Here is a 14,537-nt window from a genome sequence, read left to right on the forward strand (position 1 = left end):
CCAGTCAGTGCGGTTACATGTGCAGAGCAAAACAACAAAGATGACCTATTAGAAGACTATAAGACAAGAAGGCTACAAGAATATAGTCTTCCGATAGGTTCTCTTAGCTAGAACTAAGTCAAGAAATGGACTGCACCGAACATTAATTATATCTGTCTGTGAGAGAGAGTAACCCCTGCCCCCTAAAAAAACAGAAAAAAGAACGATGAACGGCTCTCGGAAAGGAACAGAGCCATAAGATCCGACTCCCTTCAAAGAGTCACTATTCCCATCAGTACTACTTGGAAACCTCTGAAAGCACGAAGAGCGAAGCCTACTGGCCTGCCAATACAGTTCTGTATCGTGTCAAGATTTAAGTAAGAAGGTAATGTGATGGATGGTGAGAAAAAAGAAATGAAGAAAGGAACGATTGAGTGAAGTGTCGTGTCCAATTTGGTGAACTACTATGTGTCAACTTAACGACTTCGTGAGACGGAGATGACCTCACAGAGACTGTTAAATAAAAAAGAAAAACATTTCATCTGTGGTAGGGACATTTGCTTTGGATGTAAAATCTTATTAGGAGTGATTTAGATGGTCCCAGAGGCACGCTCAGAAGGTCTACTTCAACATGAGGTGCTAGACATGAGCACTTACTGCATCTGACTGGTCCCACACAGCTTCATTAATAGTGAATAGTCCAATGACCTCAAATTCCCCAGGACCTGTGTTAAGCATTGAAATTCCTGGCCCAAAGTTTAATGTTGACCTATATAAGTGGGTTTATGTTGGACCTGTCACAGGGTGCCTGTTCAAAAATTGAGGACAACATTAAAAATAGCCCCTAACCTTTCCACAGACTATTTCAAACATCATAAAAACCACGCCGTTCCTACCATTACAAACTTATTTGGGATGTCATAGGTTATTGCTACGGTATGTGCTTTTTGACACGCAGAAAAACAGAAAAACAAACAAGTTAAAGAAAAAAATACATGACTGTTTCTGAGGCTATTTCTGTAAAGTGGTGCTGTGAACTGCGATGGACAGAGATCAGGAACACTGAAATCTTGCATGACCATGACTTCTGAGAATTCCATGATTACAATGTCCTTTCTTTGTCCTACCAACTGAGCTATGATGGCCGCAGATTTCTCAGTCAAAAAAAAAACTGAAAAGAAAGTGAGAAAATAAGGGAGAAAAATAACAACATTGTGATTATTCTGTGCAGGCACCTCTGCGGACGGCCCCTGGCTTTGTCCAGGCAGGATGTGCAGTAATCGAGAGGGTTTCTCAAGGTGGTTCTGTGTTCCGTGACTGTTAGGAGGGAGGGGTTATACCGGACTTTGTCTATGTCTATGTCGGACACCTCAAGAGAGTAACTTAGCGTAGGAGCTACAGACTGTTTCAACCTTGCATTGAAAAACAGTATGTTCAAAGCAAGCAAATTGTTTTGTTTAAGGGGGGCACAAAACAAAAGTTAGTACACTGCAAAGAAAAGCCATACCTAATTTGACCCTCAGAGTTCAGAGCTGCATCGAGGCAATGTGAATTAACAATCTAAAACCCTCTCATCAAACGAGCAAGCAAACCGAATCATTGCTCATTTACGCCTTCTTTTCGAATCAATCTTCAAGCCTGTGGACTTTCACATAAACTCTGATACCCCACTGCGGTGACTGCCGCGGGCCGGGCCACTGCCCCCACTCCTCCCACACAAACACACACACACACACACACACACACACACACACACACACACACACACACACACACACAGACACAGACACACACACACACAGACACACACACACACACACACACACACACACACACACAAACACCTCCTGCAAACACCACTCAGCCGCGCTGTGTGTGCTAGCCGTGTGACAGGGGGGGCAGTGCTCGCGGTGCTGTGTCGCTCCGTACTCTGTGCACCCCGCCGGCCCGGCCGACTCCCAGTCAAGTCCATAATTGGCCTACTGCAGCTAATCGGACCACCAAGGCGGGGGCCAAATGGTGACTGTTACAGAGTGAAACCAGCACCCTGTGAAAATCTGACTCGCGGGGATTTCCAGCCCCTAATCAGCTTAAGGTGGCAGGAGCTGGTGGAACCCGTAATGAGTTTTTCTCTTTTTTTCTCTCTCTCTCTCTCTCCTTTTCTCCTCCACTCCATCTCCCCTCTCTCTCTCTCTCTCTCTCTCTCTCCTTCTCATTTTTTCTTCCTACTACCACACTGAATCTAATCCATCAACAGCTACAGCAGCAGCAAAGTGTCCACTGGGATTTTTTCCCCCCTTTTTTTGACACGTGAAATGAGAAAATGAAAAAGTCAGATAGCTGAGATATGATATTGCTTTAATGTGGCTGATTGGATGAACATCAATAGAAACAGTACATAGACGCACTTTAATAGTATGAAAGTGACAGAGAAAATAACATGATAATGAGTACCCTCATACCTCGTCCTATCTCCAATTATAGTGTGGAACTTCAAAAACCTCCACGGTACTCATTTCTCCATAGTTTCAATCCCAGTAGTGATTGATAGAAATGGGGAGGAGAAGTTGGGGGCGTGTGAGGGCCTAGTCCCCAAAGGGTGCAGAGGAGGCCATGTAAGCAGGAAGGGGGGGGGGGTTCTACTGCAAGAAGGAAGAGACACAAAGGATACTCACAATGTTCATGAGGGTTAAGACGTAGTTCTGGACGTGCTCTTTCCCATGGAAGCGCACCACGGAGTCGTCCACAGCCAGCAGGACCTCGATGTTGTAGTCGTCCTTCTTGGCGTGTCGCCGCTTGCGCTCGGACTCGCTCAGCTTCTGCTCCACCGCGTCCAGGGCGTTGGGCAGCTCGGCAGTGGCAAACGCAGCCACTGGACAAGAGGGACGACATCAGTTTCAGGGTTGAGTGACACATTTACATTTAGCAGACGCTTTTATCCAAAGCGACTTACAAGGATGTATACACATTTTTACATTTACACTGATGACACACTGCACATCAGGAGCAATTATGGGGTTCAGTGTCTTGCTCAAGGACACTTCGACAGGGAATCGAACTAGCAACCTTCTGATTACTAAACGACTTCTCTACCTCCTGTACCACTGTCGCCCTGACACGTGGTGAATAGAGAGTTGAGAGTTTGATAGCGAGGTCTGTGAGTTCATAGTAGCAGTGATGAATGATTAGTGTTTCATAATTTAGGAGTAAAGACACAGACACATTTATACACAGTGACCAACAGTCCAGGTAATGTGTAGATTTCATTGTTATGACAGCTCACTGAGAATCGAAATGACCATCTGTTATTAGCATAGTACTCAACCAGCCCAGCTACTGCTAAAGACAGATATATTTGGACAAAACCAGAGGTGCTGTGAGTGGTCATCCACATATGTAAATATGTATTTTTTTCATAAGAACTTTCGTTTGGTTAATTAAGAGAACCAGAGAGAAAAGAATATCAAGACACACTCATTTTCACACATACATACATTCCTGAAAAAAAAAACAGTGCAAATTAGGGCTGTTAATTAGCTGCCAATGAAATGCTATGTATTCCCCACATCAAACCAGCATCTGGTGGTATAAAGCCGTGTTCACACTTGACCAATTTGTTTAGACTGCAAGCGCCTTTCTGACAGCTGCCCAATCAGGACGAGGAGAGTAGGTATGCGTGTACCTTCCCTAGTAACCTACTAACTTATTTACCTGTGCCCACCTGTAGTCGATAACCAACCGATTATAACGGATAATAATGTATCGCTATGATTCCGTTGTTAAGGTTACAGAATTCTCATGCTGAAGCGCTCAAAAGGCGCTAAAGGCTGTGCTTTTTTCTAAAAAAAGAAGTCAGGTGTCAACACGGCCTAACACAATGTTATGTTATCTTGTCTTGTTTAATCCATGTGACAAGTCTTTTTTATTTATCATCTACAAACATACCACCAACATGAAAAGACACCTAATTCCAGCTGCTCGTGTTAGGCTTGCTGCAGCTCTCGGACCAACAGGGAGAACCTGCCATAAAAGAGGATCGTTTGTTTGAAGATGACTTCGCCCTGTGAGTTGCTCTGGCATCTGGGTGATAATTGTGTGTATTCTCATCTCTGTATTTGCTTCAGTTGGCATGGACATAATGTTTATGCTTAAAGCACAACTCATTGTGTCAGTAAGCAATGGCCATTTGCCAAACTGGGCAAGCTCTACGAATAATTTGTGCAACACAAAAAAATACAAATAAAGGCAACTGTCCAAAAACTACACAGTACAGTATGTGCTCAAAATTCAGATGCCTACCAAATTCAAAAAAGAGATGCCTTTGGATGCCTTTGGATGCCTTTGTTTTTCTACCCCAATAAAAACGTGTGCACTTTAGCACAAACTGCCCCAGTATAACAATGGAATATGGAAGCATTGCAGGGAAGACAGTATCATTACCGAACCAATATGAACATCGCAAACTACACATGTATGTATATCATCCACTCTACAACTTATAACTTACAGATAGCAACACAAGGCAAAACTATATCCCCCATTTCAATTTCAATGAATGAGAGGTGTGTTTAGCTGTCTAACATACCTCAAAGAGTGGTACATTTCTGCATACTGTTGCCTTAAGGTGTGTGGTTACGAATATTCACCATTGAAGGCAGATGTGGCACCTCACACAAACAATGACTGGTAGGCAATCAAAAAGTCTATTTGAGTCTACTATAATTAACCGAAGGAATCAAACAAGTCCAAAAATAACAACCTAACAGCTTAACGCGCCGGTCTTAATTACAGTTTTCAGAAAATACTATCAGCAAAATATTATCACAGTACCTGAGGCTGCCTGACATTTACCACTGAAAGCTCTGACAACCGCTATTAGTTTTAGGACAAGCAGTGTTTACAGATGCAAGCGCAGTCTACATCCAAAATGTCAGCGGAATAACAAACAGGAGCAGGATAAGCAGTAAAGGGGAATTTCGCTATAGGGCTGGGAATGATCACATTCCGCTCTGATTGCAAGGAATCCCATCCAAAACCATATAGTAAATAGGATGGCACTTGGGGAAAGAGTAATAGGGTATAATGTTGCTGACATCCCCCAGTCCCTACATTCCTGCAAATTACTACCTCTCCTCCTCGACTCATGAAACTCTATAAGCTATCATTTCCACAAGGAGATGAGGAAATATGTGACATCACATGAGACATGATTTAGGAGAACAAATCTCTTGGAAGTCCATCCGAACGTCTGTGGAGAAAAACGCTGTATCAGATGACTTTATCAAATGACTTTATCAGATGATGTTAAATCTGAAAACGGCTAATTTTATACATTGTCATTGTCTAAAAAGAGATATATCTCTTTGGTGTTGCCATGCTGCCACACGCCCTCACCCTGAGCACATCCTGGCAGTACATAAGACATCCTGGATGAAATACACAGACTGTTCCTGCTAGGACCCCACTGCACAAGGATGCCCTATAGTGGGCACTGGAGCAGGACCTTAAACCTTGTTCATTTCAGGAGTTCTGGTGGCTTTATATCACTGACAAGAAGATCCAGCTGTAGCCAAACAGCCATACTCACACGAAAATCATTGAATCTCTAGATTCTCCCTGTTCTTTTATACTGTCTGTGGATGGGTGGCACGCTCTGAAAATAAGCCATACGGTTTTGGTGACAACAATTGTCGGTCTAATATGAGGGGGGACAATGGAGCACTGGTGTGGTGTCACTCTCACAGCTGGTGTGGTGTCCCTCTCACAGCTGGAAAGCAAATGGCAAAAGACAAAAGACTCCACAGAGGAGCAGGCGGACTCCTTCTACAGACACCGTGAATATGAATCAGACAGGCAAAAGCGTAAACCTTAAATGGCACAGGCTCATTATACTGGGTGTTTGGTCTTTCTGACATTTTGAAAAAAAGACCTTCTGCTGATGGCCACTGACACCAGCATCTGTTGTGCAATGCAGGGTTGGGTCATATAATTGCCACAGAAATACCCAAAACGCCCCCCTGTTTCACCAGGTGGCACATCGCTTCTTTTCTCATAATACCGCACTGTGGCATGGGCGTCGGTGGGCACTGGAAAACCTTGTCTTTTTTCTCCCAATTACGCCAACTCCAAGCGCTTCCTGTTCTGCTTATTTTAGCACGCCACAAAAATAAACGCAGGGAAAGGAAGGATGGAGGGACGAGACTCCAAGCAGAGCAGAGCGGAGGCCCCACAACAGGAAACGCACTCTTCCAGACGTTAGCGCGACGCTAGGCTATGCCAAGACCAGGGGTCAGAGGTTTGAATTCCACTGAATGACTCTGAAAACGTTCCCACTGTGGGCGCAAGCTGCTCTCAACAAAAAAAGGGCTGTAAAAATTCAGTGAAGTTCAATGGCAGCAGTGTTGCTAACGGAACGGCTGGTGTTGCCATGCTGGCTGTCAAGAGATTTGCTTAAAAATGATGTTGAATGATGGCCATGTCCTGTCCTCAGTAAAGTTGTTATGCCATGTGGAGGTGCTCTTGGATAAGGCAGCAGACACCTGAGAAGAGAGACTGACAGCTGAGGGGTGGTGCTCGAGGCACTTTAAGAAAACGTGAAGAAAGCATTCCCAGTGTGGGGCATAGTCACTCGAGACAAAAAGAAATGAATGAAATCTTCAATTTAACGGAAATGGAAGTGCGGGTGCAGTTATGCAGATGATCTGGTGTTGACTCACACTCACACACACACACACTCACACTCTCACACACACACACACACACACACGCACACACACACACACACACACACACACACACGCACACACACACACACACACACACACACACACACACGCACACACACACGCACACACACACACACACACACACACACACACTCACACTCACACTCACACTCTCACACACACACACACTCACACTCTCTCACACACACACACACACACACACACACACACACACACACACACACACACACACACACACACACACACACACACACACACACACCCCAGTCACAGTACACACTGTGCTAAACGCTCTCAGCATCACTTGAAGGTCAGCCATGTTGTGTTCCTTGAGAGTACATCCATTCAACAGAGAAATCTGGATGAATCTGAATCTTCATTTGGTATTTCAGTTATTTCTGGCAGGGTCACCCAGCTTGTGAAATGGGGTGACACTAAATCATCACTAGCCCTCTCACCTTTATACTGTGTGTGGGTACGTGGTGTGTCTGTGTATCTATGTGTAAGAGTGTGTGATTCATGTGTGTGTGTACAGTATGTGTGTTTACGTGTGTGTGCAGGCACGTGCACGTGTGTGTAACTGAGGTTCGATTAAGGACTAAGTGCTCATCTGTTGGGGAACTCAAGTTGTGGGTGGTTATGAAGCCCACCCTTATCGTTGTTCACGCTCATTGCCTCCTGAATGTGGGATACGTGGGCATAGGAACAATCGGCTAAAAAAACATTTCACACTCCACGGAGCACGGCAGAGTTTTTGGACAGGACAAAAAAATATTTCGAAAACGCAAGCAGAATTGTAGCGGTGACTAAATCGACTACAGTCGACTGCAAGTTGGTATTCCCCGTTAAACGTTAGACAGACTCAGCTGTGTGAAGTAGAATGGCAAGAATTCCGAATGGGAAACGGAATGTGTTATCAGCGACACCGACACTGCGTCGAAAAACTCCCGGACGGACATACGGCTGTAATTCTCTATGTGCGGCACTTTTCTGGAACATCTGCACACCGAGATTGAAATCAAACTAATCACCTCCCCGAAGTGCGCAAATGTAATTCCCAGTTTGCTCACAAGTTTAAGAATTTAGTGGGGAGGCTGTGGAAACACAACAGAACAGTTTTACAGTCGTGGCTACTGGAGTCGTCGCACTTTCGCCCAGAGGCTTTGAGTACTCCCCCAGATGCTGTCCACCTCGATTGTGTGAAGAGAAAGACTTATGATCAAAATTCATATTACAACTGGGGCCGTTTTAACCTCAGAGGGGCGTGCGTCTGTGTGTGTGTGTGTCTAAATGCATGAGTATGAGTAGGTGTGTATGACTCTGTCAGTGTGTGTGTGTGTGTCTGTGTCTGTGTCTGTGTCTCTACCTGTGTGTGTGTGTGTGTGTGTGTGTGTGTGTGTGTGTGTGTGTGTGTGTGTGTGAGAGAGAGAGAGAGAGTGTGTGTGTGTGTGTGTGTGTGTGAGAGAGAGACGGAGAGTGTGTATGTGTGCATGTGTGTGTTTCACCCCTGGCCTTCCATAGGAGTCTGCATTCCTCACTTTACCAGCTGCTGCTGGGAACAGCGTGGCAGTCCATCTGGCCCTGCAGTCAGGAGGAGGGAGCCAGTCAATCCCCCCACCCCCACCCCCCCCCACCCCCACACACACACCGCCCGACTGCTTAGCCCCAACCCAACAGGGCAGACCTTCGTTGTTTTCTTTCCTCCATATTTCTCCACCTCAACGCCCCCCTCCCACCCACCCACCCACTGCCAAGCCCCATCACCACCAGATCAGACTTCCACCTTTCTCCCCCCCCCCCCCCCCCCACTGTGCCAGGGTCATCGTGACGCATTCTGGATGTACAGGGTAGTCAAGGAGAGAGCCATCAGAGTCATTAGCATCTAGAAGCGTCCAACCAATCTTCATACATTAGGTGGAAACTCATCTTAATGAGAGCTAATGCCTGGTCGCCTGGGACGTGGCTGTGTGAGTCATATCCTACAGAGGTGCGACGACAACAACAAAATGTAACAGTGATGCGCATAATCTGATCCGAGAGGCCATATTTAAACCTGTTCCTCATAAGGTTGGAATAAAGAGAAGCTCACACAAAATGTTCCATCGAGGACTCTTTGTGCCATTGTGTGAATGGTTCTGGACTATTCAGGGGTAAGGCAGAAAAAGATGGGGAGAGAGAGAGAGAGAGAGAGAGAAAGAGAGAGAGAAAGAGAGAGGGATGACACAAAGGGATTTAAATTCAGAGAAAAAAAAAGAACAGTACACGAGAAAAAAGAGACCATTATCAGTCCCATTACAGTCATCACAGCTCTTTTCTCACTCGCATACCTTCGTTGTGGAGGTCCTCCTTGCGTTGGCTGGGCTCTTTCTTGATGGCGGACCTGCGGTACACCACGTGGACGCGGCCTTTTATCTCCACCTCCTGCTGGCCCTTCTCCAGGGGCTCGATGAAGAACTCCTCATTATCAGTGCGAATGAGGCCTGCCTGGAGAGAAAGAAAGAAGAAGAAGAAGAACAAACACATCATCCCTTCCGTGCCAGTGCCATCCCCCTTCATCTCGCTGGCACTTCATCTCAGAGTCAAAGAGTAGCCTGCTGCTTAGACAGGCCATCTCTACAGTATGTCCAGTCATATATCATCATTTTGAGCTGTCAATGTGAGAAGTGTTTGTTAGGACAACACTGTATATTTCTTTCCATTGTGAAGGTAGAGCCAAAAGATTACCTTACTGTTTATAAAAAGGAGTAGTTTAGATCCAGTTATATATCATACATTTGGTTACATATCATAATTTCACATCATGCATCATTTTCATCTTTGACTAAATTCTAAGTGAACTGTCAGTGTGGTGTGGAGATGTTTTTCTTTGCAGGGACAATGCTGAGCCTCTAGTTGTTACACTGGCAGTTCAGTTTTACGATTGACCTCAAAACAGACACAGCTGTGCACAAGATCGTCGGTTGGGCAGGTGTGGGAGCCATGGTTACGGGGAGCGCGTGTCCCCACCCATTCTTTAGACATGGCTAAGCTGTCATTTAAGCCTGTGAAAAGAAAAGCGAGATCCTCTGCAAATGTTTTGGAAGGGAAAACAAGCAGATGCGTATTTTAGGAGCTCCAGACAAAACTATACTTGGTCTGGCGGTTTCGGCCCCGGATCAGCTGGGACACAAGTGTAGCTGCGGCTAAATATAAAACCGCCCCGAACAAAGTGTTAATCTTCCGAGCATTTTTCGAATTCTGGAGATAAAATAGAAGTGAGAGGCAACGTCGCGTTGCGTTTTCCAAGGGTCGGAGGTTGAAATTTAGCAAGTGTGTATATGCGCCGAGAGGAGGAGGAGGGGGAGGGGGGAGGGGGGCCAGAGAGGGGAAGAAAGGGGGGCTTCGGATATGAAACCAGGAAATGCCGAGAAGTAAGCACTTGGCTGGGTTCTCTGTGGTGTACAGGGTGAACTCGGGCAGTCTGGGCAGGACGTCGGCACCGGCTCGGGAGCCAAACATCTGGGAGGCAACACAGAGCACAGCAAAAGCAGGGGACCGTGGAAGGAGGACTGCAGAAAGAGTCTAGCTCCGTGGCCAGAAGTCTCTCTCTTGCTCAGTCAACCTCTCTCTCTTTCTTTCCCTCGCAACCTCTTTGTCTCTCTGTCTCTTCTCTCTGTCTATCTCTCAAGACATGCCACTCATCTTTCTTTCTTTCTTTCTTTCTCTCTCTCACTCTCTCTCTCTCTCTATCTCTCTCTCTGAAGACGTGTCATCACACTTAATCGCTCTGCTCTCCACAGTCATCCTCTGACCCGTCACAGGAAGAATTCTTTTGCCTGACGCGTTTCTATCTGACAGGCCGTAATCATCACACTCCTTACCGCAACAGTAATAGAGCGCAACAGGAATGCAGGTACAGACTCTCCCTGCAGGTTTTCTTGGCCTCCATCCACTGCTGCCTGATGTCTTTCCACTATGCAGTGTGCATCGCTTTATTGGAAGTCACAGCGGAAGAAATAAAATACATGGAAATGCTGGAAGACGGATTTGCGTTTAAAAAAGTGGAGCAAAACATGAATTTTAAAACAGTGGTGAGCTGCCTCAGTTGTGCCACAAGATGACATGAGCCCGTTTTTAAACGGATGGGCCCACGGGACCTCAAACGATGTTCTCTGACCTCAGAGTCCAAAAAAAGGCAAATAAGATATCCGGTCTCCAGGGCTCACACATACACTACATTCCGCATGCCTGTCATACAAACGCTTCAAGAGAAGATATTTGTGCAATTTTCTTTTGCGTGATTTTTTTCTCTCACTCAGTGTCCTTCGGGGCTATTTCGCTCGTCTCATCCAAGCTCTGATACGGGGGCCCTATCTCATTCCAAAAACAATTTGTTTTCATCCCACTGAGCAAAATGATGGGCTTAAAAAGTACAATAAATTACACTATCACAGATACCCTGTCCAATGAGTGAACTATAGCCTTTGCATTCTTCCATATTGCTTTGTTTAAAGATAAAAGTGGGTAGCGGACATGGAGACGCTATGATAAATGCTAGGTCATGGCCCGTACAATTCTTCTTCTATAAGCAGGACTATTGGATTGAGCCTTTCTGATGTTGACTTGAATGATTTAGAAAGATCAGGGCAAACAAAGCAAGAGGAAGCCAGGCCCTAAACCTCAATGCACGAGGATGCAGAGATCGCCGCTGTCATTTCAACGGCTCAACCTGCAATTTAGTGCATGATTGTTCGCGAACCTACCATTTGCATGCTGTTTGTTTGACTTAACCGTTTTTGTGTGTGTCTGTGTGTGCGCAATTAAATAACTCCCATAGTTTGCTTATGCTGGAGACCGTGCACTGCTGTCATGAAAAGAAGCTCTCAGCTTGACCTAAAACTCACTGAATATGGCGATTTAATTACATCTCTCTCAACCCATGCCAATACTACAATAACTACGAACAGGTATTTTTTAATGACTGCGTTACATTCACAGTCCCAAACATTCCTGTGATGTGACAGTTCGTCACTTGTAAGTGACAGAAAACTATTTTGGCCAGTTGGGAACGTCATGAAGCTCTCAGAGGCCAGTTGGGAACGTCATGAAGCCCTCAGAAGCAAGGCAGCACTTATGTCTCCAAAGGTAAATCAAACCCAAGCACCGCTTTCAGACTCTTTCTGAAAGCAGTATTTACAGTGGATCTTGAGCGAAAACACACTCATACACACATAAATCAACGTCAGTCAGCAGACAGACCCATATTAAAACAGACCTGTCCCTGATCTGGCACTTTCCTGCCAATATCTTGGGTGTCATCTGACATACTTCCAGTCTCAAGACGATAACTACCCACCCAACCACCCACAGGAGTCACCATGAGAACCACGTCCAGCTCTCGTCCCAGTGTCTGACTAGCGGCTCTGGGAACAAGGGGGGAGAGGGGCCGCTCTGTGGATGGCTGTGGCCAGTGTGACTTACTCAGCGGGGTCAGAGGTCGACCTAATCCAGTGAGTCGGGCCCTTGAAGCCGAGGATTACCATCTGATTCCTTCCCATCGGTGCTCACCTAGCCAGCACAGCGTGGCCAAACATCACAAGCGTATCAGAGGATTACCTCTGAAGGGTTTTAAAGCACCAGAGAAAACAGCACGTCTGTTGATTGGCATTTGTGCTGAAATGTAATAAACATGGTACAAAACCTCTTGGGCCCCGTCATCTTAAAACTTAAAGCATGCTATTATCCATAACAAGAAAGAAGGGCAAAAAGAAATGAAAGGCCACACTTGACAGAGAAATAGGGAGGGAGGGAGGGAGAGGGGGGAGAGAGAGAGAGGGGAAAAAACGAAGTGAAAACTGATTAGACTTTGTGGGAAAACCATCAAACAAAGTCCCAGAAGAATGAGTGATTAAGTCAAAGTGGCGTCCTACTGAGATACTGGAGGAAAGACTGTGGGAAAGAATGCATGGCTGCCATCACATCACGGCTGGCCACCGTCAAATGAATAACTCAGAGGCAGGTAGGTCTTCATGCTACACAGGCCATATTAATGCGTGGGGCACTGCTCCATGACAGAGGAGAGGGAATTTACCCACTGGTGAGTTTAAATGGAAGCCTGTATATTAGGCAGCCTTCTGAATCACTTCATAATATTGAGTGAGAGAGAGAGAAAGAGAGAGAGAAAGAGAGGGGGGGGGACAGACAGAGGGAGAGAGAAAGATAGGAGAAAGAGAGAATGAAAGAAAGGAGAAAAGGAGAGAGAGACAGACCAAGAGACAGACAAAAAGAGAGAGCGAGAGAGGGATGGATGGTGGCGGTAAAGTATGTGCCTGAGTAAAAAGATGGCAGAGAACCCCTCTTCGCTGGGCCCCTCCCAGGGCACAGCGGAGGAAAACATTTCCAAACACTCGTTAAATCATTTCTGTAGCCGTGCCAAGGACTTGCTTCGACAATTACCGCGGCTACCGGCATAGGTGGCACTGAGAGCTGTCAGTCAGTGCCTGGCTGGGCGCCATGCATCACACTCAAGGATGCCGCACAGTCTTCGCCACTTGGCCACGGGTGGGCCCGCGTCGCCCGCCCGCCGATGATCCGCCACCTAACAGATGAATCCAGCCTAAATGTGCGAACGATAATGGATGACTGGTGTTGTCTAAGATTTGATTATCCCTATTGTAAAGAAGGGATTGTTCCTTTCAGTAACCCCTTTTTACCTTTTCAGCGTTTCACACTTAAATTTGACAGCCAGGGGCATGCCCTCACAGGCACTTCCTCTCGTTTTTTTCCCTTTTTTTGTTACGTTTTTTGTGTTTCTCACAGTCTTTCATCCGAAAACAGAAAATTGGTGCGGTGACAGTCCGACTGGCGGGCTATGATTGCGTTATCTTCCCCTGCACACACACACACACACACACACACACACACACACACACACACACACACACACACAAACACACACACAAACACACACACACACACACACACACACACACACACACACACACTGAAGGTTGTTGCTAGGCGTTCTTTCTCTATTTAACTCCACAGAAACACAAATAGCTCTCTTCCCGGCCCACTCCCGGACCACTCATATTTCCAGCACAACCGTAATTCGACCAGCCATCATCGGCGCTAATATACCCTCCACACACACACACACACACACACACACACACACACACACACAACACACAGGCAGTAATCACAGCCATCATTTAACACCCAGGACAATGATGGGAGCACATCTAAAGCGCACAGCTGTTGCCATCTCACAGGGAGGGAGCACAGATCCACCTTTCATTGTGCTCTCTCTATTGCACTCTGGTTTTTTTCCCTTCCACCCATCCTTCCCCCACCAACGCACACGCACACACACACAAACACACAAGCACACACACACACACACCACACACACTTTCTACTTGCTGTCATCCTGCCAGTCTGTAATGATTGTGAGCACTGCGTTGTTGCTGTCTCAATCTCTTTCCGTGTCTTTCAACTTCCCCTGCTACCGCACTTCAATCAGCCACTCAATGTCATCACATGAAAGAGTGTCTAGGATGAACAGGCCAGTGACATTCCTACTCTCTCTCTCTCTCTTTCCCTCTCTCTCCCTTTGCACGTGGCGCATCCCATCCATCATGTGCAGAGATGAGAGATCTTACCCCTCTGGGTCTGATGGCCGGGCACCAGAATAACGTAATCCCCCCCCGCCCCTAAGGGAATGATGTCATGTGCCATTCTTTCCCGGCCAAGGCCTGGCAGCGGGACTGACACCAGCTGGGAGTGCTTACAGTATGCTGAGGTGGGTGATGACGGACAGGCAAGCCTGGC

The 14,537-nt window shown here is 46.4% G+C and overlaps 1 protein-coding gene across 2 annotated transcripts in view; it reads right to left on the minus strand.

The window, feature by feature from the left end:
* LOC105903350 (A disintegrin and metalloproteinase with thrombospondin motifs 3) overlaps positions 1 to 14,537 on the minus strand; it is a 66,517-nt gene that overhangs the window by 47,096 nt on the left and 4,884 nt on the right. For both annotated transcript variants that reach the window (XM_031560805.2, XM_031560804.2), the window contains exons 3-4: positions 9,053 to 9,209; positions 2,655 to 2,851 (exon numbers count right to left, since the gene is read on the minus strand). In XM_031560805.2, the coding sequence (XP_031416665.1) occupies positions 2,655 to 2,851; positions 9,053 to 9,209 (354 nt within the window). The remainder of the gene's footprint in view (positions 1 to 2,654; positions 2,852 to 9,052; positions 9,210 to 14,537) is intronic.

Source organism: Clupea harengus, chromosome 23 (assembly GCF_900700415.2).
Source record: "Clupea harengus chromosome 23, Ch_v2.0.2, whole genome shotgun sequence".
In the NCBI taxonomy this organism is placed as follows: domain Eukaryota; kingdom Metazoa; phylum Chordata; class Actinopteri; order Clupeiformes; family Clupeidae; genus Clupea; species Clupea harengus.